Consider the following 27588-nt stretch of genomic DNA (forward strand, 5'->3'; position numbering starts at 1 on the left):
CTACCTTAAGTTACAAGTACTTATTACTGTATTTCACTACAATTACATCAGAAAGAAAATTGTTTTTTGATAAGTGCCTCAATATTTATTCTAAAACGAAAGTTTTTGATAGTTTCTAGCCATAGTAATAACAATAAAATTGTTCATTTCATAATAATTGGTAATAATGTATGTGGAATTGACTGTCAAGTGGATATTTCGTAAAATTTCATCATAATTTATTTAGAGTTTTAGGGAAGCTAAGTTATCCCAACCATATCATTGTTAACATAATTATTTACATATTCCTCATTTCGCCTAGGCACAGAATACTTGTTAATAAGATTTGGGTTAATTTTTGAGAAAAGTCATCTCAAGAGCACTGTTTTGATTGAACTATTAATAAAATAATTGCTATTAGTGTATTCACACTAAGTACTATGTCTTGAGAAATGACTGACGAAATGTCGGTTTAATGAAGTGTCTTGTTTATAACACTGAAATACTCACGCATGTTTTTTTGCAGATTAAAGATGGCAGATAGGCCAACAGCAGGCGGGAGAGGTCGAGCCATGCTTCTCATGTCACAGCCATCACCAAGTTTGGTAAGATCTAATTCCATCCTTTGAGAAATCTGTATTTATTGATACCATCCACAAATATTTATTGATTCCACTTACTATAATATATTTTACAAGTGAATAATTTGAAATTATACAAAATTGAACATAATCAAAACATAACATGTACGTGGTTAGATGGGTAGTGATTAATCAAACATTTAATTCCGATCCTTATCCCCTCCCGACCGTACGTAGGGGACTGCACCGGTACAGTAAATGCAGCTTACCTCGATCATCTGTCACATGAGGGTAAGGTGATCAGTCTTGCACTTCAAATACAAGTCTAGAGACAATAAAATGTTGCTGTGTAAAACATGTTGACCTTACCAGGAATGGAAGCAGAGACCTTAAACACAGTAGACAGACACGCCAACCATTACACTACGAGACGTAGTTATCTCAACTTGATATGTTTTTTTTCCTTCTAAGTCCAAAACACTGGTTCTATTTCACTCAAGAAACTGTATTTTTCATCCACCCAGGCACGAAATTCCAACAAAATTGTTTTTTGAGATTCGTTTTATCTATTGTACATTGAAATTATTAATTCACTGAAAACAATAGTTTATTTTTCTGCTTCAAGATATTTACAAAATGAATATACTAGGGGTGGGGTACCCAAAAGACCCCGAAGTAATAAAAAAAAAGATTATTTTTCAAAAACCTTTAGTGTACCAATCAAGCTAACGTTCTTGTCCAATATTTTATTCCTTTATCGGAAGAAATAAAAAAGTTTTCCGTGATGTTTGACAGCGCCTTCGTCATTTTTTCTTAAGCCTCAGCAATGTCAGTAAAACGCTATCCTTTTATATGTTTTTTCGTTAAAGGAATAAAAAGACATAGAAGAAGGCTAGATCAGGTGAATTCATCGGGTGGGACACAGCAGTCATAATTTTTTTTGATAAAAATGGGTGCACAAAGAGAACTCTGTGAGAGCATATTTTGGCAGTCATCCCCAAATCTTCACTTATAACCCCCTTTACTGAACTCTACAACTTCTTTGGTAGTCTGTCGTCGATTTACCAGGATGATTTGGCAAATTTTAACGGTGTTTTTGTTGTTTCGGGTCGTCGAAAGACGTCCAGATCAGGGCTGGTCATTAATTGACATTTGACCTCATTTAAAACGAGAAAACCTCTCAATCACTTATAGCATCATGTTGGTAGACCGTTGTTAACATTTCAAGAGTTTTTGTGCCAGTTGTCCCAAGTAGGAAGCAAAACTTCTCAACTCGTTAGCTCTACATGATCTTATTAGCAAAACCCTGTACTACAATACAAAAACTCCGCCTACCATAATATTAGTTTGGTTTCTTTTGGGTACCCCCTCATATATATGTTTAATTTTTAATATTATAACTGTATTTTTTTTTTTAATAAAAATAAATATTTGCTTTCTTATGATTTTTCCAAATATTTATAGTCAAGTTGAGGTAGGGAGTTGGATTTGAACCACAACCCAATTCGAATTTGAACCTAATTGAGTGAATTTGAACCGATTTTTAACTTAATGTTACGTAATGAACAAATATCATGTTGAATTATTCTTCCAACCAAACATTTATAAATATGATTTCAAATAACACATTGTGCATTTTTATTTTAAATTTTTTGCACTATTCTAATTGCTGACATTTTGTGTGTAATTCCGCAGACTTATTGGGCTCAATTACGTAGTAATCAAATAATATCATTACAGGCCTTACCCATAAACTTGGCATAGTGGCAGAATACGGATGGAAATACCATCCTTATATTATAGTGGTAGAATAAGAATGATATTCCCATCCTTATTCTACCACTATGCCTAGGTGTAACATTACACCTGGCTTATAAGTAAGGCCCAACATTTTATATAAGTTGGGTTATGGTTTCATGATAATGTTGCAGACTTTAGAAATAGGATTATTTTATGAACTTATTCCTACCCAATGATTCATTTCATCCATTCTTACAAACTGATTGAAATTCACTTAGGTTATCTCGTTTATAATATTTATACTAACTTAGCATATTTCCAGGCTCCGGTTTCGACCCAACCAGTATTTCCAATGAGCGGAAGGGGCAGGGCACAAATCCTTACACAGCACATGGGCTTGGAGCAGTCTAGACCAGGTAAAAAATTTCAAATTGTAACTTATATGTTTGATTACAACAACTCTGCCAAGAGTGGTTGTTAAAAAGTAACACTTCTCGGCCTGGCTCGGAGTGGAGGGGGTCCTACTACCCCTACCACTTAAGGTATCATTTCGGCCGCAGGTCTCATAAATACCAGCACGTTTTGTCCGTACAGGCTATTTCACCGATAACCGTGACGTGCGCAACACATACAATACAAACAAACATTTTAGCGGTCTTTCTTAGGACCGCAACACAATAAACATCATTTTTTAAAAATGCAGACTGAGAGATTCCACTAGACGAAATACATACATTTAGATTTTTGGAATCTCAAAGTTGATAACAGTTTTAACATTAATTTATTTATTAATGGACATTGTCCATTTATACAATTTATAGGGTTTAAATATTGCAGTAAGAGAATAGTTAAAAACATTTTTTAAAAAGTAAAGAAGCATTGACACACATAAAGGAGATCAAGACAAGATCTGGACTATTTATTTAGTGCTTGTTTAAATCGCTGAAAACTCAAACCAAAAAAGTCCAGATCTTGTCTTGAGTTAACAATACGACAAAGATGGGTCATTGGAGAATTAAGGTTATAGTTTGTTATATATGCTGATCGATGAACAGTAATCAACTGTTTTTCAACCTACAAATCGGAATATGGAATTTTACTTGTCCCAGTAATGATGGAACATCGATTATACCATTTAGTATGCCAAACATATATATGCAATCAATATATAGTTCTACGTTTTTGTAGACATTGCATTATGTATCAATCTGATATCTTCATTTAAATGAATGATGGGAATTCATCATCATCATACTATCTGTGCATAGGGCACTACATTGGAACAGCAAATGCTGCGTATCTCGATCATCTATTACATGAAGGTAGGGTGATCACCCTTATGCTTTAGATGTCAGTCCAGGGACAGTGAAATATTGCAACTTAAAAACAAATATTTGACCTTGCTGGGAATCAAACCTGGGACCTCAAACATGGTCATTAATTGGATTTATCATCTCTCGATTTTCTTTTTCAGGGTTTTTACCTGAGAGAAGCCATCGAGTCTGATATTATTTCACACACAAAACTTTGTTCTTTATCTGCCTGGACAAACTCATTTCAATTAATTCTAATGTTCGAATCCCACTCTACCACTAATTGATTCCCATTTTAAAATACAGAACTATTTGAAAATACAGTATTTTATGAGTATGTATTTGAAAATATAATATTTTATGACTATTTGAAAATAGTGTGAAAATTCAAATATTTTGGTAGGTAAATCATATTATGCCTGCCTCGTGGTCTAATGGTCAACGCGTTTGTCTATCGTGCAAGAGGTCTCAGGTTCAATTCCTGACACAGATGACATGAAATATTTATCCAAAAATATACTTTTTTAATTTAGAATATTTTCTCAGTCCCTGGACTGATCATCTTACCTTCATGTTACAAAAATGATCGAGATAATTTGTGTTGATGTATCCATGCAGTGTCCTATGCACCATTAGGTGCATATAGAAAAATATGAAATCATAAATATGCAAATGATAATTTTTATAATAGATAATTGTGATTAATTCCAACGCTGGTTCTAATGTGATTTTGAATTTTTTTCAGGATCTTCATCTTCCACATCTGGCGTATACACCCAATCCTCACACTCGAGCGCATCTCCTGTACTCTTGTCACCGGACCCCGCCTCCGATAAGACCTCCCCCTCCTCTACCATTGTAAATAGTACTGTCTCCAGAGGCCGCGGGGCCATGCAGATGCTCACCAGGCAAGAGTCACCGATGTTTATTTTTTAACATTGATAAAGAGCTTTTTTGAGAAAGGAGTTTTGAAGGCTAGGTTAACTGGCCTAATGACCTGTCATTATTTTAATATATAAAATTTAATATATCTACATACCTACAACTTTCAAATTTTTATAAACAATATGGCACATTTCAACCCTCTTGCAAGAATGTTATGACTAAAACAAAATAGAAAATAAAGTTAATGTTGACAATTATCATGATAGAGAATGATAATAAAAAAAATATTTTGTTTTTCTAATCTTTAGTTTTGTGTAAGTAAAATCCCTCTTGCAAGAATGTTATGACTAAAACAAAATAGAAAATAAAGTTAATGTTGACAATTATCATGATAGAGAATGATAATAAAAAAAATATTTTGTTTTTCTAATCTTTAGTTTTGTGTAAGTAAAATAATTTTAGTTTCTTTTGTTACTTCTTATGTCTTCTTATTTTCTTTAAAAAATAATTAGTCGTATCTTTTATTCATTTCATTATTCCCTTTCTGCACCTAATGGTGCATAGGGCACTGCATTGTTCCACCAATCTCAGCGTATCTTAATCATTTTTGTAACATGAAGGTAAGATGATCAGTCTTACGCTTCAGGTACCAGTCCAGGGACTATGAAATATTATAGTGTGAAAACACCCTTTTTCATAAATATTTCATATCAACCATGTCGGAAATCAAACCCGAGACCTCTTGAATGGTAGGTAAACGCGCTGACCATTACACCACGAGGTCGACAGTCTTACCTTTAACTCGGTCTTTATTATTACTCAAATTTATTTAATTAAGCTTCACTCTTATATAATTTCGATATAAATATCCAAATGTTGAAGTTCTATAATTGAGGATAAATGTAAAGAAGTGAAGAGATACCAATGCTTACTCACGTATTTTTAGTATCCTTGTTGAACTTCCAAATAAAATATAATAATCATGAAAATTTATCACACCAAAAATACACACAACTTATTATTTAGAAATTAGCTCGCTAAAATTCATGGATTTCGTTGAACAGGTAGAAAGGGATGATGAACCACGTGTTAAAATATAGAACTGTATCTTGAGAAAAAATTTAATTCCCTTTTTTATTTAAATAATCTTCCTCTATGGCTAATTTGCTTTGCTGTTTTTGTGTAAAAAAAAAGATTTCATAAATGATTTGCAATAGTTACTATACATACAGTCATTCAGTCAGACATCTCCAAATTACGTTAGAGATAATGAGAAAACAAATATTTAAATCTTCATCTGAATTCCAACATTGTTGATGTATGTCCAAATTTTATATATTGTCTCCTTTCTTTCTCAACCTCGTATCTGAATTTTTAAATATTTTTTATATACTTTTGGCTTCTTTAATGGACGCCTTATAAATGGACCGAGCTTATATTTGAATAGCGATTCAAATTAAGCTGCAATCGATGATGCAAGTTCCTCGCATCTCACTCCCTTGATAAATGTTGATTGCAACACAAAATTAAGCATTGATTTCAATATTTTTACATTCATTGATTTTTTTCCAAGGGTCGAAAAATATGCCAAACAGCAACAGTTTAGCCATAATATTTCAATAATTAGCAGATATTTACCATAAATTTTTCACTGTAACAAACAGATGTTGTTTGATTCAGTTCACTTTATTTTCAAAATATACAAAGCGCTACATGCCGGCAGGTTTTGCTCAGCCGATTTAAGCTGCGAGATCTGAAAACCCATACTAGACTTGAGTCACGAGTTCTTCCTGCAATCTGGTGCATTAATAAATTATTATACTATCTACCTTGGGAGTTGGATACCCAGAATGAGGAATGCATCATAAGATAAAATTTGATGATGATTTGCGTTTTTATCTCAATGCAACGTTTTAACCGCGCTTGTTCTCCTCTTAAAGTAGGAAGATCATACAATTCATTAATCAATCTCAATAAATAACAAAAATAAAGTTAAACAGAAGATCCTCAAAATATGAAGGAGCTATAGCCAAAAGATTGCTATGCCTTTGAAGGAACTCTTAATTGTGAGGGACCTCCACAAAATCCATTTTTTGTGTTCTTGATGATCTGTTTTGTATTATTTGTTTCATACTTGCGCTTTTATTTGGAAAAAATATTTTTCAGTTTTTCATATCATTGTTTTTATTCAATTACCTCATATCTCATGTTTACAGTACTCGAATCCTTAATACTGTAACCTAGTAACTGAAAATTCTTCATTTACCTGAAAAGCGTAATTTAATTATTATGCGTCAAATCTGAAAAGAGTCTGTTTTGTAAGTATTTATGAAGTAAGTGTTTTGCACATTTTTCATTTTCAAAATCCATGCCAAAATAGGTTGAGAAAGAAATGTGATGATATTTTATTGACAGATTTTTTGTGATTGGGCTAATTGGCAAAATGTCCGCTTTATTAGTATGACATTTAGAAGGATGTTTTAGAAATGACCCAAAGAATATCACACTTTAATTCTGTATAAGTTTTTCGGCACTTTTGGTGACATTTTGCAATCATCCAAGCGGTGAATCAGATAAAGAGGAAAATTGTACATATAACTGCGTATTGAACTTAAATGACATTATTTTTATGTCCATTCGCTCAACACATCCAGACCGACGCAGTACCCCTGCCTTTCTTTAGATTTACGATGCGAATGTTGATGGATCTTAAAAATGAGGAAGACTGGGAAAGACAAAGCCTGACCAAAACCAACAAATACTTAAAGATGGACTTGTCAAAAGTCAGAATAATCGACATGCGTGCTTAGGAAGATGTGTGAATGTAAAGAAAGCGAAGTCTATTTGCAAAGAGTGATGCGGCGTTCTGTCCTAATGATCTATATATTTTGACATTAAGAATCTAATCTACTTATGGAAATAAACTTGCTGATAACTAACGCTACAAGTTATTTTAATAACTATTATGATTTTCCTCAGCCAAACACACCCTGTCGCGCCCTCCCCTGGTGCGTCAGTTGCTACCATTACGTCATCTTTAAAGTGCACATCCATTGGATCGGCAAGCTCCACCGCAGTACAAGTGAGTATTCTCATAACTTGGAGCTTGAGTTTTCCCACAAACTTGAACTCGGGTGTGGCTCGGTAAAAGTGTTGCAAACTTAACACCCAAAAATTAATATTCCTACAGCGAGTACATAACATTTTGCATTAACTGTATAAAATATACTACAATATTTAAATTTATTTCAACAGAGAGGGAAAAAGTTTTCGAGAAGGGAATATGGAAGTCTAGGCATTTACAGGGCTTATGACCTGTCATTGGCTGGTTTAAGTGGCCACTTTACACACTGTGTAACATTCACTATTCTGCCCATGTTTGAACATCCACATTTCCTCAACTCTTCCATCTGTTGACTTTTGTGAAGTAAAAGAGCTGAAACCTTTATCACGTGAGATTCATCCGGCTTTAAATACGAACAACTCCCTAAGTAGGAAATCCAGCCGGTCTGCAAGCATTTGGACATAATCAAATATTGTTATACTACAATAACTTGTTATTTTTTAGTTATTATTATCATTGATAACTTATGTAGCGTGATTTTCGTAATATACTACCTCAAGGACGCTTTATCAAAGCGATTATATGCAATGTCGAATTCAAGTTTACCTTAAAACAATTTATTTTTTCATTACATGCTCAACATTTACTCAATGATTTAGAGAACAGGTGGGTTTTATGTTTTTCCCTAAACATCTGCTGCTAGAATATTCCATGCCATAGGGCCTGCAACTGCAAATGTGCATTCACCAATTTTAGTTCACTGGTTGCATAGAGGTAAAATTTCCAATCCCATTTAAATCAACACAACAGTTTTTTGAGAAAACACAATATTTTGTTTGTTTTGTTTGAAGGAAGTAGCTTACAATTTTAATAATTGGCCTCAGAGATGGCGGGTCATTATTTAAAGTTAGCATTAATTTTAATTTCGGTTAATGATCCATGTTTTCGGACATAACAATATTGTAGGCGATGTCTTGTTCTTGCAGTCTGAGATGGAGTCTGATGTCGTAAAGCAGCACGGAACAAGCGGAGAAGGAATTCGCGCCACGGCCAATTATATCAACCTGCAGACTTCTCCCGGCTCTGGAGCATATGAATACGACGTGAAGTATGACCCCAGCCAAGATGCCAAGAGTTTTAGAATTAAACTCTTAAAAGGTACTATTTATTTACAATTCGAATCATAGAATTTGCAAATCCTGCTGGGGGCAAATCAACTTTTTATTTTTCAAAATTCATCAGGAGCTAGTTTTGTAACTACAAAATCAATTATGTAATACACAATACTTATTATTTCTTACGTAGCTACATAGTGCGGCGTGGGAATTGTAAAACAATAATGTATGTAAGTCGAAATCACCAATTGCAGCTACGAAGCGCACGAACAAATGGAATTCTAGGAACTTTAAAATGATTTTAATAGGTTTACAAAAAAATCCTTATAAGTACATTGAGCAAAGTAGTAGTACGTTTGGCAAGTGTACATGATGCAATTGGCACAAAAGGAAACAGTAAAGAACAAAACAAATATAGCATCTCTTAACATATTGTGCTCAACAAGATGATGAAAGCGATGACTGTTAGGTCTTTCGTCTTTTTTCGTCTTTCGCTTTTGTCTTAAAACCGAAGAGTATGTATTGTCAGTGTTCACCCTCTATTGTTCTCAGCCTAGTTGGTAATTATTGTAAAACAGTTGGCTCGCGGGCGCTTCAGTATTAGTTAAACCGAATGTTTGATTTCTTAATATTTATGTAAGTTTTCTTTTATCTAGTGCACAGTAAGGTTCTGGGACCACACACATTTGATGGGTACAATTTGTTTTTGCCCCGAAAACTTGATAATGATGAGACATGTCTTATCTCACCTCATCCCGTCTCAGGAGAATCTGTCAGTGTCAGGGTAAGGTGTCAAACATTATGGTTTGTTCTAATAATCTTATGATATTGTATATCGCCCCATTTATTGTGAATCAAGGTATGGAGATTCTTGTGTTTTAATATTATTTAAAAATATCTACTGTAAAACCTCGTTTTTACATTCCTCAATTTTACATTTTCCCACTTTTTACACCGAATCGTTCAGATCCCATTTTTCTTCTTACATTCTGTACAAATATTCCCCCCACTGAATGTTTTTTTACCTTTTTTATTAAGTTTATTATGACCCCGGTTTTACCTAAAAAAATATATATAAAATTCATTTTATCAAAAAAGCCAAAATCTTGTCGACATAAAAGCAATACTGGGCGCCACCACGTGTGCCCCACTGAAGAATAAAAGCATGTAAACAACTAATAAATGGTAAATCATTGTCTTAAACTAAATTCAAAGCAATTACAATGTAATTGACCTTTTTGTTTAAGTGTCTTCCATTTGGGTTAGTTTTCATTTGAACAAAAACGCCATATTGACATGTTACTAAATTGTACCACTAACAAAGGTTGCCTAAAATCTAATAATAATAAAATAGCGAATTAGATACGAGTATCTAAATTTCTTAAATTTTTGGATAAATAGAGATTAACATTTTTGTTATGGAAGGCATCTAATGTCCATATTGATTTCTACACTTATCCTTCTTGCCACAATGATGGCAAATCTCTCGATCAATTAGTTTTTCCGGCCAACCATAATATCATTAAAATACCATTTGTTTAATTTATTTTCAGGTTATTTTCAAGAAAGCGAGACAATTTAGGGAGATGAAACAGTTATATAATGTCCTTTTCAAAAGAATCATGATGGAACTCAAGATGGTAGATTTCCGGCGTCAGTATTTTGACCCAACTAGTGCCATCACCATCCCGCAGTATAAATTGGAAATCTGGCCCGGGTAGCAAACTCATTTACACCATAATATTACTTATCGGCTATTTTTAAGCTTAGCTTTGCACCAGTTTATCTAGCTGCCGCAAATGCTAAGCAAATAATAATAAACTATGGTTTATATAACTACATTGTCTGTTGTTTTATTGATATTATTATACATCATGAATATTAATTACTATTATTATATTACTTAGAATTTTACATATTTGTATGATTTTGCTTAGTTTGCTTTTACTAAGTGGTAAATTTTAAATTACACACCCATACTCTTAGAACTCGGGTGTCGCCGCTATGGCAGCATGAAAATGTAGTTTTATTTCTCAAAATGTTTAGTATATAGAGTTTTTCAATTTTCACAATTATTTAAGCAATAATATTAATTGTCGAGACAGTCCAAAATAGTATCAGTGGATCTTTAACAATGGAATGAAAATTACAGATATGTAACAGCAGTGGATGAGTACGAGGGAGGTGTGATGCTGTGCATAGACCCGTCACACCGCGTACTCCGCAAGCAGAGTGTGCTGGATCTAATTAGAGACATCATCACCCACTACCGAGTCGGATGGGAGAATGAACTCAAGAAAGCGGTCATCGGACAAACTGTCATGACCACCTATAACAACAAATGCTATATGTAAGAACGCCGTCTAATCAATAATCGGAAAATAAAGTTTTATCTTTTAACTATACTAACACAATTTCCCTATCCGAACCCAGTCATGCATCGGGTATTTGGATCGTTTTTGTTACATAAAACGCAAGATGATCCAACTTGGTTTTCCGTTATGTTTTAAACATCGCAATTTATCGATATCAAAACTTTGTTTCTTAACGTTTTTCAACTGTGTATCATGATTTGTATTTTTGTTCAAATGAAAACTATGACTAACCTTAAAAGAAGACACTTAAACAAAAAGTTGCTGCACCTGCTTTGAATTTAGGTTAAGAAAATAATTTATCGTTTATAAGTTAGGTAGTTGTTTACCTGTTTTTATTCTTCATTCGCGTGGCACACGCATTGGCGCGCGGGCCGCAGCATCATTATTACGAAATAATTTTAGCTTTTTTGACTCATCAAATGAATTCTGAAAAAATTTTAACGTAAAACTGGGGTGATGAAAAATGTAAAAAACATTAATTAGGAGGAATATTTGTATGAAGAAAAATGGGTCCTAAACATTTCAGTGTAAAAAGCGGGAAAACGTAAAATCGAAGAACGTAATAACGAGGTTTTACTGTGTGACTAGATTGTAAGTGGTTTATACAAATTTATAAACAAAAAGAGATTTATATTATAGTTTTTTAGCAGTTGTTTTTTTGTATTAAAATTTTCTTCCTTTTAGGATTGATGATGTGGATTTTAATCAGTCACCAAAGAGCACATTTGAAGGGAAATCTGGGGAAACTTCCTTTATGACCTATTATAAAAATAACTACGGGATCGAGATTACAGATCACAATCAACCACTATTGATAAACAGGTAATTTTTGTCTAAAGTTAGTAGAATAGTTAGAATTAACGTATTCAGTAAAGAACAAAACTATTTTGTATGATTTTTGTAATTAACACAAAAAGATGAACGTTAAAGATATTACATAATTTGGTTCCATAATTATTGTTATGACTGTATTGGGAATTGTAAAATCAATAAATAATTCATGTTTATTCTACCTAGGTTTTTTTTAAGATAACTATTATAAATGTCACTTTCGTGGGATCCACATTGAATTTTCTGGGTGTTTGCGTTGTGTGTCCTCTTTGCCAATAGTTTTGGACCGCATTGCAACGTCCATCAGGTGCAAATGACGTATGACACAATAACGCAAAAATAACTGCTGTGAAAATCTAAGAATTCTGATCACAGGATCCATTGTAAAAATGGTTTTCATATTGTTATTCTAAGCATTAATTTAGATGAAGCTATTTTTGTTTCTTGATTTAAGAGCAACTAGACGGGATAACCTGACGGACCAACCCCAGACTATAATGATCGCCCTCATCCCGGAGTTTTGTAACCTTACAGGAATATCCGACGAGATGAGATCTAATTTCAATCTTATGAAAGAAATGGCTGCATACACAAGGATTACTCCCAACCAGAGATTCTGCGCAATCAAAAAGGTATTTAAAAATAAATCTATCTGCATTACGTGTTAATTTAACAACATTTAATAATTATTTATTAAAAAAAGTTTTTACCAACCTGGTATTTCATTGCAAAGGGCTTTTTAAGACGCCTGAATACCATAATTGAGTTGTAGACTTAGAGTATATACATATAAAGAGGGATAACAAAACATTTTACCAGTCCAATGCATGTTGCCGGTTATAGCGGACTCATTTTTTACAATATGTTCTAAATGAGAGAAAGGGAGACAAAAAAAATCTGTGGGTACGGTCCTAATTTTTTGTTTTGTAGTCAATTTTAGAATTTTCCGATGCTCTTTTTTTAAGTACGCGGCCAGTATTGTTTCGAACTGTCAAACGCTCTGTCGGTATTTTGATGATTGTTTAACGTATTTAGTGCTAATTACATCAAAATTTATTATGCCGACTTGTGCCATGAAAGGATGTTCAAATAGAACTGGAAAGGGGAGAAAACGCTTCAGTTATCACAGGTATTTATCAAATATTATACATTTTCAAATTAATAAGTTTTTTGGTAGTTTTCAACATAAATGCACCACTATTTTTGTACCATCATTTGAGCAATTATTATAGCATTTGTTTCTGTGTAATTCAAATACCTTATACATTGGATTTATGTGATTTAAATAATTTTTTTCAAACGTTTCAATCCAAATATATCTTAAAATGTTCAAAACACGCAAACTCGATGACCTTTTACCGAGTCAACCGACATCTAGAAATAATTCTTTCTCTTTTTATTTCGCTGAAAGAATATGAAATTGTCGTTTATTGAATGTAACTAAAAGAGATGATAATACATCTGCGCCAATTTTAAATGGTATTTTTATGACCACTTTTTGGGCGGCTCTTATAATTAAGAATGCCAGGGCTGTGCAACACCTTAAAATATTACGTATTCACTTAAATGTTATTTATTAGTGTAATATTTTTATCATTAAATTTATAAGCATAACATAGTAAATTAAGGTTTATTTTTTTGGATTCCCGATAGATGAAATAAGGCGAAATAAATGGATCCATAAGACAGGGCAGGGAACAATTGTCCCCTGAAAAATAACAATTGGGTGTGTTCCAACCACTTTCTATCCATTAATTTGGACAAAAACAAATTATTTGGTATGTGTAATAACATGTTTTCAAAAAGCTAACTCCTTATGGGTAAATATACATTTATTTCATATTTATATACCATAAAGTCGAAAAAATCAGTGTACGTGCATGAGAAGATGTATAAATGTAGAGGAACCGAGATCTACATGCAAAGACAGAGTGATATGGTGTTATATCCTCTCTGCCTACCTCTTCAGTGAAACGGCGTGATTTCTCCAAATCACCAAATTGGAAGTGGTATCTTCACTCTATCCAAAGATACAAGTTTAAATAAAAAAATTAATAGAGATTACTGTTTTCAGTTTTCAAATCAAACAACGAATTCGGAAAATATTTTAGAATTGGAGACCCCGTTTAACCAGTTTTAAAAGATGTAAGTTACAACCTGCCGTCGATCCTGATAGAGTAAGCCAATATTTTAACAAATTGGTTAATTTTCAAACTCAATAAACTTACTTTATTGCAGTTTTACTTTTTTATTATATGTAAGTGCATATATGTTTATAAAATTAATTTATGTATCAAACAATGTCATTTATAATGTTTATTTTTGCTTACTTTTATGTATTAAAAATGTTTTTAGTAAACTTGTTAATAAATGAAAACAAACGTTTTTATTGTACTTCCTACTACCAATCTCTGTAAAAAATTGCCTTAAGTCGTGCATTTGTGACAACCCGGTTTTATAAACATCTGGAAACGAAAAACGTCTTCACTAAACAAATGACCACGCCCCCTTTTCAAAAATTCTTACAAACTTTGGAATAGTACGGACTCTAAAATGTATATACTCTAAGGTTGTAGAGTTACAAAACCTGATCTGGAGGCTTTTTCCACTTATGAGCAAATCACAAAAAACTATTTGTTTGACTATACAATTAAACATATACAGCATAACCAAATTACGTTTTTTAGGGGACCGTCGAAAACTCAAATGGAGGGTAGGATTTTTATTTATTTAAAAAGATATGAAGCGATGTTTAAAACATTTTCTTATTGCATTTTTTTTTAATACAAATAATTAATGTCTGTAAGACATCTTTAAAATTACAACTAAAATGCAAAAATGGCAGCAATGATATATATTGCTGCCATTTTTGTAAATATATAAATAATAAAAATAATTTGATGATTTATAGGTTTTTTCTATTGATTTAACTTACTAACAAGTGAGTATAGTGATAGGACTATCTTCAGACTCTTGAGCTGTCAGCTTTCAATGAGGATTGTAATTTTTTTCCCGCCAACAAGTTGGTATAACAATTAAAGACTAACTTCAGACTCTTCAGCTGTTAAAAACACAAAAATGGCAGCAAATGTCTGCAAAACGCAATAAACAGTCTTTAAAATTGCAACTAAAATTACAAATTTCTCCGATAAAAATGTTTGCATAATGATAGAGACTAACTTCAGATTCCTGGGCTGTTAGTTTGCCATTTTCAATGACGCTTATTGCATAAGAAAATAAACATAAAACTTAGTTTTTAAATGCACTAATAAATTCAAAAAGACTTGAATAATTGTACATAAATTGAAGGAAAACACCAATTTTGAGGTTTCGGGTATACAACAAACATGTGAGTCTGAGCGGATTTTCCAACTCGCCTCAATATTCATTTTGATATTTTTACATAATGCAGCAGAGTTCGTAACTCGCGGTCTCGCTACAACTCAATTGGTTCAGTATGTTATTATCTCTAATAGTATATTTTTATCTCCAAGACAGCAAATGCCGGAAGGAATTTTGTACAATATATAAGGGACTGAGATCGAGAAAACAATTTATCCATAGTAAAATAATAAATAACCGGTCGGCAGAAAAAAAAAAATGTGGTTAAAAACAAAGTTAGTGCTTCAAGTATAAAATTTACTGTTTATTCAGTTTCTGTTTTGAAATATGGCGTGCGTTTATTGCCAAAAAAAAAAAGGTACATAATAAAAATGTTTTCTCTCTCTGTTGTGATACATTTAGATCGTAATATCTCCTTAGGGAGTTAAATCCAGCCAGTCTCCAAACATTTGGACATACTTAAAATATTGCTAGCTAAAATGAGATTTAAAGAAAAAATTTGAACTGTTAAAACTATTATTTTTAATATTGTTTATTTTCTAGTTTGTTAACAACGTGAACAACTGCCCCACCGCTAAGCAGATGCTCTCCAACTGGGGCCTGACCCTGCGCCCCGACACTGTCAGCATTAATGCCCGCACCCTGCAACCGGAACAGATCATCTTCGGGGAAGATCACAAGGTGGCGGGAAATTATAACGCTGACTGGGGACGGGACGCCACCTCGAAAAAGTGTATCCAACCTATGGACATTGAGGACTGGGCCATCCTGCACACGCAGAGGGACACTCCCTGCACCAAGGTAATTAAGAAACCATTAGTTTACCATCCCTTGTCCTATTGTTATAATCTCAGAGCAATAATGCGCCGAGCTATAGAGGAGCCCACACCTAGGAAAACCATTATACGACTATTAAGTATTAAGTTAGCTACAGTTTGCAGCAAAGCAATGGGCCGTACTCGGGTTGAGAATTGCCAAATCGATATTAATTTAATCCATTTTTGTCTTGTATTGTCATCTTTAGGAATGCTAAAAAAATAGTACCTACATATTAACACATATTTTTCACTTGAATTAAAATTAACATTATTTTACTTTTCATTTTCGATCATTCTAATCATTACAGAAAATTTTAAAAATGTATATAAATAGGCGTTTCAGATTTTAGGACATTATATGGATGCCTAGTGCGGCCCTGACATATTGCCCGTAATCAACTGTCATTACCAACAGTAAACATACTTCAATTCATAAATTTATCGGGTAAATAAAGAAAAAATATGTTGATGTAAGGAAAGTTTTTAAGCAACATAATATACAACATAATATAAAATTTGACTAAAGGTTCTACTTTCCAAGATAATTGCACAAGAAAAAAAATGCATAGAGGAGATAAAGGGTGGATGTCAGTCGAATACTGGAAATAAACCGATAATTTAATATTAATGATAACCTTCTTCCTCCTGGCTTTATGTCCCATATACTTGGGGTCTCCCCTCCTAGTTTTCAGTCTACACGTAGGACTATGAGATTTGTTATTAGCTTTGTTTTTTACGGCCGGTTGCCACCTGACATTGAGACAGTAACCCCTCTCGCCAATTGGGGCTCAGGATGCCACCGTTGACTATTGTTCCTCCGCTGCCATCCTCGACACAATGTCCTGCCCAACGCCCAAGCGGGTCCGGATGGCCCGAGAGAAGATTTGTGCCCCCTCCGTCTGTTCCGCCGTACTGATGAACTCCATCTCCGCCTTATACCTACTTAAATTTAAAAACTTGGAGTATATTTTTAAATTGTATCATTGTACTATAATAAGCATTTTTAGTATGAAAAAAATTATCACACGTAAGTGCATAATTAGCACTGGGAATTAAAATTTCAATCCTTATATTTTGTTTTCTGATTTCGCAGGAAAAAATTGTTTCCTCCTCTTTACCAACCTGTCAAAAACATCCAATAACAAGCCTTTTAAATGGCTAGGTTTCCATTTTCTTCCTCTGTTGTAATACATAACTTTATTTTTTAAATATGTATCGAACGTTTCCCAGGGATTCATCGAAACACTGATGCGATGTGGCCCACCCATGGGAATGCGTATCTCCAACCCCAAGGTAATCTGCCTGCAGTCGGACAAACCCGAGGCCTACAGCCTCGCCCTCAAGAATGTCATCAACCCCCGACTCAAGATGGTTGTCTGCATATGTCCCACCGCTAGGGACGACCGCTATAGCGCCATAAAGAAGACCTGCTGTGTGGAGAACCCCATACCATCGCAGGTAGGACAAATTACTTCCCAATAATGAGAAAGTCTCGTGTTACCTGAAATTGTAAACCCGGATTTTAAAAACTTCTTCTTGAATACAACAATAATGCAAACATTTGATTAACAATATTTTGGGTATGTCCAAATCTCTTAACAAATCCTGGATTTTTCCCTGACAGGATTGATATCAAATTTGAATAGGGTTGTGGTCCTTTGGCTAGTGTCGTGGACTCACAGATCAAAGGACAGAGGTTTGCTCCCTGCTCTATCGTAACCGTATTACCATTTTCTAATTGTAAGTTATTTACAGCTTGTTGAAAGTGGCCCCCAGAAATTTAAATCTTTGGGGTTATAGACAGATACACATTCTTAAAAAAAATAATTTTTCTTAAAAATTAAAAATAAATGCATACTGCAAATAAATCATATTTTTGTAATATCAGCATATGTTAATTTGGTTTTTCTTTTATTTTTCTTTTCTTTTTCTTTTCATTTCTTTTTATCGAACCCAAGACCACATTTATGGTAGCCAAACGCGCCAACCGCAACACTATGAGGCGGGATTATTTACCCGATTTCCTATTTCAGAAGCAGCGTCAAGCAAAAAACACTCCTATTGGTTTCTGGTTCTATTTCATACACAGAACTAAAATGTATTGTATTGTTCATTCACCCGGACACAAAGTGGTGTTCTAATTATCATTTAATTACTCATAGGTGATAAATTCACGCACACTCTGCAATAGAGAAAAGCTTCGCTCCGTGGTGCAAAAAATTGCATTGCAAGTGAACTGCAAACTAGGAGGTACTCTGTGGGCGGTCAATATCCCATACAAGAACACAATGGTGATTGGCATCGATGTTTTCCACGGAGCTGGAAAGGCATCTTGCGCAGGTAATGAACTACAATACGAGTAATAATTAAATTAATAAATTAAGTTAAATCCCCTTTTTTTTTTTCATTTTTCAATGGAGTCACTAAAAAAGTTTAAAATGGAGAAAAACACTAAAGTGAGGAAATGAAAAATGCATGGAAAAAATGTAACAATTACATAAAAATAAAATGTATCTCTTTATTATATGCTACTAGTGACAGACCGAAATTTCGGTTTCAACCAGTTTTGGCCGATAAAGCGAGTTTCGGTTTAGACTGAAACTTCGTCTCAGCCGAAATCTGCAGTCGGGATGTGTCGGATTACATTCGGCTGTACTCGGGTGCATCTTATGGCTCCTGACTCGGCCGCATGACATTTTAGTTTGTTTCGGCTAACTGGCGGATTTTTTTTGGTTTATTCAAAATAATAATAAATAACAGCTAATTACAATTTTCTATATAAATTCAATATCTTACAGTAATGTTTATTTTATTTTTAATTAGTAAATATTTTATTTATAAAATATAATATACTTAAAAAATGTAGGGTGTTTTCAATCAGTGCTACACAAAAAACAATTATGAGTGTATTTTTGTCTTCTTTCTTAAATATTTCTTATTCCTGTAATATGTATGGTATTTTTATAGGTTTTGTGGCTTCCTTCAATTCCACAATGACACGTTGGGTTAGCCACATCATCATACAAGACAAAGGCCAGGAGCTCATCGACGGCCTTAAGATCAGCTTCATAAAGGCAATAAAACATTACTATAATGTCAATGGTGTCTTTCCCAGCAGGATCTTTATTTACAGGTAGGTGGTAAAGATTTCATATTTATGCTGCATTGTAATAATAATTGTAGTACACCTACCACAAAAGTTTTAAACTTGCTAACACAAACAATCCATTTATCAAAAATCTTTTTTGCAAAAATAATAATTCAAATTATGTATTAATGGAAAATGTCAATTAGAAAAATAGTAGAATAAAATTTTGTATCTGTATTAGCAAGAGGATTTTTTTTTTAAATTTGTTGTATGCGTTCTCTTATTTGCAAAATTTAATAAACATCGTAAAGAGCGTATAATTCGCTAATTCAGTTTTTTTTTCTCCTCATTAAATATGTATGCTAAGTTTAACCCTTTGCACTTAAATGCTGCCGCTATGGCGGCATTAAAATAAAGTCTTATTTCCCAATATTTTCAATATAAACATAAATTTCTACGATATATAAATTACAAACTAAACATTCCAATACAAAATGTGAATTATGACTATTTATTAACACTGCTTAACCTAACACTTTCTGAAAGAAGAACTATTAATGATCTCATTGTACTGTATAAAATTGTAAACTCTCTTTTTGACGCACCAAAAATACTTGAATTGATTAATTTTAGAGTACCTGCTGTCAACCCTAGGAGTACTTTATTGTTTCATTGCTCCAGTACTTCTTCCAACCAACAAAACAATTCATTGATACCGAGACTGCATAGGTTAGGTAACACTTATGGAACGGCTGCAGACATTCTGTCCAATTCTTTACCATCTTATAAGTCCACAATATCAAGTTTATTTGTAGCTGCTCGTCAAACTATTATTGACAATTCAATTCCATAAATTTAAAAAAAATACGTACTTGTTTATTTTTATTACCTTATACTTGTTTTTTATTTTTTACTATTATATCAAATTGCATTGTAGTATTGGCAAATACGCATTTTATAGATACATATTTTTATTTCTTATTTTTTCGTGATCATATATGCTCGCTTGTTTATTAATTTAACTTAAAAATGTCTTTCTCGCTTACCGTAACACTTTATTTATTGTTTGCTGTACAGAATTTATTTCATAAGCTTATATCTTTGCATTTTTTGTTTATATGCTTACTGTTTTTTCTTGCATACCTTTGTTATTATTGTTTTTTTTTTTTACTTTGTAAAACTTTTTATCATATCCTTTTTAACTAATTTCACAATTTTTTTCTGTATATTCTGTGTTTATTATTTAGTATGTTAGCAAGTATTTCATTTTTATTTTTTGTAAATGCCTTTTGGGCGTTAATGAACAAAATAAATAAATAAATATACAGTAAAACCTCTGTTTTACGTTTTCCGAGGGAGCAGCAAAAAAAGCATTAAACTGAGGAAAACGCTAAAGTGAAGAAATGAAAAACCGCAGAAAAATTGTAAAAACGATCATAATTGGGGAATATTCATATTTTCCTATGATTTCATTAAAAATATTTTGTATTGTTTCAATCAATATTACAATGTGTTTAAACTATCTTCTTTCCATATTATGTTTATAACTCCAAATAATATTTATATTTTCTTACTTTCTGCTTCGTAATTTTTTTATGTAAAGACTTTATTCTTCTTAAACATGCGTCAACTGCATCTCACAATTTGGTAAAATGTCAAAATTAGACACTTAAACAAAATGGCCAATTACACTGCTCCTACTTTGAATTTATTGAGACAATAATTTACCCGTTTTTTTATTTACCTCGATTTTATTCTCCATTCACGCGGCAAAGCGCAGCTCGGTGTCTTTTGACAGATCGAAGAGTTTCGAAAATTTTTCAATATAAAACCGGTGTAGTGAAAAACTTAAGAAACGTTAATTGGGGGGGATATTTGAATGATAATGTACGGAATAAAGTGGGACCTAAACATTTTGCGTAAAAAGCGGGAGAACGTAAAAATAAGGTTTTAGCTTTTTTCAGTTTCAATGTTATTTATGCAAGGATCATTGTAGGACAGTTGAAAAATAATAATTTACGGAATTTTATCAAAGGACAACAAATATATCATTAAAATTCGACATATCAATGGAAAGGTATCCTGGTGCAAATTAATACTACAATGTGAAGCTTAAATTACGATAAATAATAGGTTTTTCAAAAATTAATTTCGTATTTTTCTCGTCATTTCAAATGTACTTTTTTATTTGTTCAAATAAACAGAATCAATCCGAATACTTTCTATTATTACCGATGGTCTTTTGCCATCTCTCTGGTAGAGCCATGATCCCATCCTTATAGAACTTCTGTGGTTTGTGGGCAATAAACTGGGACAAGTGATTTTCACAGTCAATTCTTGAATTCAATTTCTTTCCCTGTAGAGTTTTATAGAGACCTGAACAAATAATAATCTGAAGGCGCAAGGTCAGGGCTGTACGATGAGTGGGTCAAAACTTCCCAGCCAAGCTCCTCCAGTTTTTGTCGGTGGCCAAAGATGTGTGTGGTCTCGTGTTCTGCTGGAAGAAAACGCCACGGAATTTTGTCAATTCTGGTCACTTTTTCTTGATTGCTTCGCTTAGTCTCTTTAGTTGTTGACAGTAGTGACCCAAATCAATAGTTTTGCCAGGCTGGAGCTGCTCATAGTTTATGATACCCTTGTAGTCCCACCACACGCATAGCATCACCTTCTTATTCGTCAATCCTGGCTTTGCGACTGTTTTTGGAGCTTCTGATCGCTTCTTCCATGACCGTTTCCGCTCCACATTGTCGTACGTGATCCATTTCTCATTTCCAGTGACCACTCGTTTCAACGGTTGCTTGTTTTTTCAGCAGCTCATTGCTTGTGGTAATTTGATCCATCAAATTTTTTGCACTCAGTTCATGTGGCGCCCACTTATCGAGCTTCTTGACCAATCTAGCGGAATGCAAATTACATGATCAAGTTACATATTCGTCGACTTTTTCCGTGATGTGCCGCCCAGAGCGAGGTGCATCTTTGACATTGAAATTTCCCAAACCGAACCACTTAAACCGTCGTTGTGCTACACGTGTTGTTAGAGCATCGTCACCATAGACTGCACAACGAGCCTGGGACGCATTTTTGCCTTTCAGGAAGGAAAACTTCAAAATTCCACAAATTTCCTCACTCTCCACATTCATTTTCAAAATGGAATAACTTTTACTCGATTGATCAAAACGAAGCTTTATTTTCATTAAAAACGTTTTTTGAAATGTCACTTTTTCAATGCAAGCCTATTTGTCAAAATCGGTACAGTGATGCCAGAGCAAATTAAGTTCAACCCCGTCTTGCGACAAAATACGAAAATTTAAACTTAATATTTACAAAAGTTTTAGCATCAAGATTGTTTTATTCATAAATATGTAATGTATGCACTTGTGATTGAATTATCCTGTGTAAAGTTGTATGCTCCGCTGAAAGATGGTTAGTGCTGCAAATGAGTATATTTTTAACGATCACACTTGAGGAAGTAAGGTTTTATTTCAGAGATAAACAAGTCACATGTACTTGATTGGTATATTATTACCATGTAAACTAATTAACTGTGCTGAGAAATATCATAATTCAATGCATTAACATTCTTACGGTACATAAATTTTAAACTTAGAATCAGTCATGAATTTTTAAATTACGATTTTTTACTAAAAACATTAAATTTGTTCAAACTTAACAATAGAAGAAAAATTATAGACCTTTTGAATTTATTCAAAATTGTAAATTCAATATGGGATTGCCATGAACTATTATCTCTCATCAACTTCAGGGTGCCTGGAAGAATGACTAGACAGGTGCCACCGTTTTGTAGCAACAATTCACGGACAGTGTATACTTGTGATGCCATATTAAACAGTAATCTTGGGTATAAGGAAATTTATGTTTAAAAAAAATATAAAAAAACATTCAGCCAAATATGTTAGTATTTTAATTTCTTGTAAAAGGCAGATTTGCTGTTTATGTTAATAAAATAAAATAAAATAATAACAAAATACTGCACTGGAATGTTGAATAGAGAAAATAGAGAAATAGTAATGAAAGGGGAATGGAAAAATTGCAGGTGGAAAAAAAGAAACCCAAACATATTGCGAAACTTGAGAAAGTATACCTGGACTTCACATTGGGGAATGAAATGTAAAATACTTTATGTCCTTTCTAATCCGTACATACATATTTAAACAAAACAAAAAAATATGTTTCTATCATTATAAATTGAAGTACATTTTAATATAAATGTTATTTATTTCTTTAAAAATGCCTCGAGTGCAAAAGGTAAAACAGTGCGTGCAGTATCAAAATGGTGAGTATTAATTTTTGTAATAAGGCCAGATTTTTCTAGATTCATTAACAAACTGTAACTAAAAATTATCAAGATACATTACGATCGGAGTACCGATGCAGTGCCTTATGTACTACTAGGTGCGGATAAGAAAATGATGATGATAATTGGGATTTTTGGCCTGTTGTGGTAAAAAAAATGCATGATTTAATCTCTCTCGTGTTTTGACTACAGAGACGGAGTTGGTGATGGGCAGCTGTCGGTGTGTAAGGACTATGAGATTCCTCAACTGGAGTCCTGCTTCCCTCTGGTGGACTCCAACTACTCCCCCTCCATGACCTTCATCGTGGTACAGAAGAGGATCAATACTAGGATCTTCGCTGCTGCAGGAAACAGCCTGGAAAATCCCAACCCTGGAACTGTTTTGGATAACACTGTAACTAGGCGATCCTTGTAAGTTTATCTTTCGGCTTGAATATAACAATGTGTCAAAGTAAATACAGCATTATAGGGATGCTTTAACGTGTCATGCCTTCATTATGCAAGTTCATTCATATTGCACTCAATGTATTATCGGAACGCTTTTTAATATCCCCCGCCAAAAAAATTCATCGACGGCTGAAAGGCAAAATTTACTAGGCGACATGCAGCAACTTTATAAAAGAGCCAATGAGGAACTTCTGTCCTACGGGAAATTGGATACAATAAATGTTTTCTTGCGCACGGTAAAAATTAGAGCATTAAAAAAAAAACATTTTAATAAAAACTGACTTTAAACTGGTTCATTTGAATGAACCAATGACAAGGAAGTTATCAAAAATTTCCAGTTTGCTTGCCGTCAGTGGACCAATGGGCAGAACTGATCGAGAAAGTAAGGGAACCTCTGACGTCACACGCGGAGTTATTTCTGAAATACATGACTTAAAAAAATCGTAGTGCTGATAATTCAACATATAAAAATTGAAAATATTTTTTTGTTTTAGTTTAATAGTATATTATTTATTGACAATTCTTGATGGAATTCCATTGTAATGATGTAATAACTTATATTTACATATATGTAAATATAAGTTATTAATTTAAAAAATACTCGGTACACTTCCACTTATATATTTTGACCAATTAGCGCTTTCACCCTCTAATGGGCATCTTCAGACTGGTGAATATTATACAGTATTTTTATTAAATAAAAATCTCTTACATTCCTACCTATTATATTGGCGTGATTCCTACACAGTTGAAATAAAAGTTTATACCATGAGGTTTATCATTAATTTAAAAAAAATTAAACTGGATCTTCCGTCAAGTTGGCTACACATTGCTTAGTAAAATTTACCTTTGCACTGTCAAAATATTAAGTGTACAACTTTGTTTCTGCCGTTTTCCTGTAGATGGATTTAGCGGTAAGTAGTGTTAGACATAAATGGATCAAACATGTCTTGCAAGAAACTTGGGCATCTGTCAACATAACCTCTTTATTTTTATACAAGGGAAACTATCCACCATTATTTCACAAGTTTACTAATTTTGCATAGTATTGCATTGAACGTATTCCCTGTGTAAAACAGGAGTTGGCTATTTTTTTTCATAGACCACTATGGGTAAAATTTCAATTTTCTGTATTTGTTCTTGAGCTACCTATTTGTTGATCAGTACGATGAAGAATTTCCATGATTTTTAAAATTCATCCAAAAAAATTGGTATTTATTTTTATGTAGGTATCATATTGTCGTCACTGTGATTTTTTAAAGTTTTGTAATTTTTTAATCCGCACCGAAACTCTGAAATAACACCATCCACAATGTCACGAATTATGGTCGGTGATTTATCAAAACGCACATCTTAACTTTGAAACATAACTGACAAGAAGGAAAGAAAACATGGGTTTAACTAGCGTTTATTGCAGGCATTCTACGGCATCGTTTGACATGATCAGATTAGTTTGTAGGAAAAACAAACAGTTAGTTTTGATTTCTAACATTTAAAAGTTGAACTCCGTACAATTAGAATTTTTATGTCAAAAAACATGGCTACCTTGGAAATCTGTTGCCGGTTACAATCGCGGTTGGCCATGATTGCCACAACATTATCATTTATTGACTCACTCGCAGGTCACATAAACCTGTGGTGTTGCAAAGCAGTTCAATTTTTATTAATTTTCCCATACATTTTCAAGACACTTTGCAATATAATTAAATACTCTAATTTTTAACGTGTGTAAGAAAAAATATATTATATCCGATTTCCCGTAGAACTGAGCATCCTCCCTTTAACATTGGTGATGTGTATAAGAAAATTGTTCAACTATCATGTTTGACTTTTTCTAGGTATGACTTCTTCCTAGTGTCCCAGAAGGTGCGCCAGGGCACTGTCACCCCCACCCACTACATCGTCCTCCATGACACCGCCAGCATCAGCCCTGATCACGTGCAGCGCTTCACGTACAAGATGTGCCACTTGTACTACAACTGGCCTGGCACGGTACGCGTGCCCGCTCCTTGCCAGTACGCCCACAAACTCGCCTTCCTCATGGGCCAAATTGTCCGAAAAGAACATGACCAGTCACTAAGCGACAAACTTTTTTTCTTATAAACATTCTGTGGGAACTTATTGTCGTCTTAATTAAAAAATACAATGCATGTAATTTTTTCTCTATTCAATATTTTCCACCGTAACAAATATCTGCCACATCTATCTCTGTCATTTAAATGATGAAATTATTGACAGAAAAGAGATTTTTTTCTTGGAATACAGCATAAGTCAATAGGTGGTCAGTAAGTACAGGAATTTACATTTGTTTGGATACAAAACAAAATCTTCTTAGTCGTTTACTCTTGGCAGAGCAGTCGCAATCACGTTGGCTGGAGGGAAGCACGTTGTTACAGTCTGCCCCCATCCGCTACTATATTCAGCTCTTTTGGAGGCCTCCTGGGACGCCGGTTGTTTCTGTCACTGAGTCGGTCCATCTGGTGGGACTTCCACAAGATTGAGTTCCCTCTACTCATCCTCGTACCACTAATTTTTCCATATTGTATTTTCGTCTCGTAACGTGGCCGAAGTACCTGAGAATGCGGATTTGCCCAGTTGAAGAAAGACACTGTTCAAATCCTAGTTCTCGGATCCGGGGTCCACGTTTCTGCGGCGTACAAGAATACAAGAAGCATTAGACAATTAATAATTACGTACAATTTTTTAAAAAAATATTTGAATAAAAAAAAACACTAAAATTTCATACAAAATTCCTGATTTATGAAGTTTTTATTGTCTCCTGTAATGTTATTTTTAGTGACTTACGTTGTATTCAAATTAAGGCGACGTTATGTTAAATCAATTGAAGGGCACACGACAAAAACAGGCTCTATATGTTACATTAATTGAAAACCTACTGTGTCAAAAAAATTCTGTGTCTTTTTTACTCTTCATTTTGCTCTACTGTAAAATTTGGTATCTTTTAATGGGCCTGTTTCCGTGTACCATTCAATTTTAGAGATCATTCCAACAAGCTGCATTTTACTGAACAAATTTAAAAAAAACAATCAATTATTTCCTAATCTGCACAGAGCACTGCATTGGTGCACCGATCGCAGCGGATCTCGATCATTTGTCTCATGAAGGCAAGGTGATCAATCAACCTTACGCCTCAGGTGCCAGTATATTGCAGAATAAAAGCTCAGTGATTCATGTCAACCTTACGGGTAATTGAACCCTAACGAATGCACTAACCGATAGACCACAAGGCCGGCATTTCATGATAAAGAAGATTGTATTTTTTTAAGTGTACAGTATCGCACTAATCAACTATTCGAGTATGGGTTGACACATTTTAAAATGATTGCCATCAACTAAAACATGAAGCCATTTAAAATTAAAAGCTTTTTAAAACAGTCATGTTAAATTTACCCAAACCATTAAAAAAAAATACGCATTTGATAATTTTTATTAATGAAATGTGTTATGAAAACCTTTCTTGAATAAAAGGCATTTACGGCAATAAAACTAATTGTGAAACTAGCATTTTCACTTTAGACTGATGAGAAATGTACAAAAACCATATAAATAATAAGTTTCTTTGAACGGAAACAAGGTGACTTTCTTTTTTACGTGTTGAGAGATTAATGACTTATTTGTTAAGGTTGTTCTTAAGTTGAAAAACTAAACCACATATGTATGTTAGTACAAATATA

The 27588-nt window shown here is 33.5% G+C and overlaps 1 protein-coding gene across 1 annotated transcript; it reads left to right on the plus strand.

The window, feature by feature from the left end:
• AGO3 (Argonaute 3) lies at nucleotides 1-27323 on the plus strand. Its single transcript, XM_088240769.1, has 17 exons — nucleotides 1-16; nucleotides 506-584; nucleotides 2623-2716; nucleotides 4359-4521; nucleotides 7478-7580; nucleotides 8549-8720; nucleotides 9334-9461; nucleotides 10231-10394; nucleotides 10830-11027; nucleotides 11737-11874; nucleotides 12338-12515; nucleotides 15769-16026; nucleotides 17274-17501; nucleotides 18206-18383; nucleotides 19011-19176; nucleotides 23639-23857; nucleotides 25732-27323. The coding sequence occupies exons 2-17, from the start codon at nucleotides 513-515 to the stop codon at nucleotides 25994-25996; spliced, it is 2724 nt and encodes a 907-aa protein (XP_088096895.1). The 5' UTR covers nucleotides 1-16; nucleotides 506-512; the 3' UTR covers nucleotides 25997-27323.
• The last annotated feature ends 265 nt before the right edge of the window (nucleotides 27324-27588 follow it).

The sequence above is a fragment of the Micrasema longulum genome, unplaced genomic scaffold, assembly GCF_059751315.1.
Source record: "Micrasema longulum isolate JH-2025_06_02 unplaced genomic scaffold, ASM5975131v1 h1tg002589l, whole genome shotgun sequence".
In the NCBI taxonomy this organism is placed as follows: Eukaryota; Metazoa; Arthropoda; class Insecta; order Trichoptera; family Brachycentridae; genus Micrasema; species Micrasema longulum.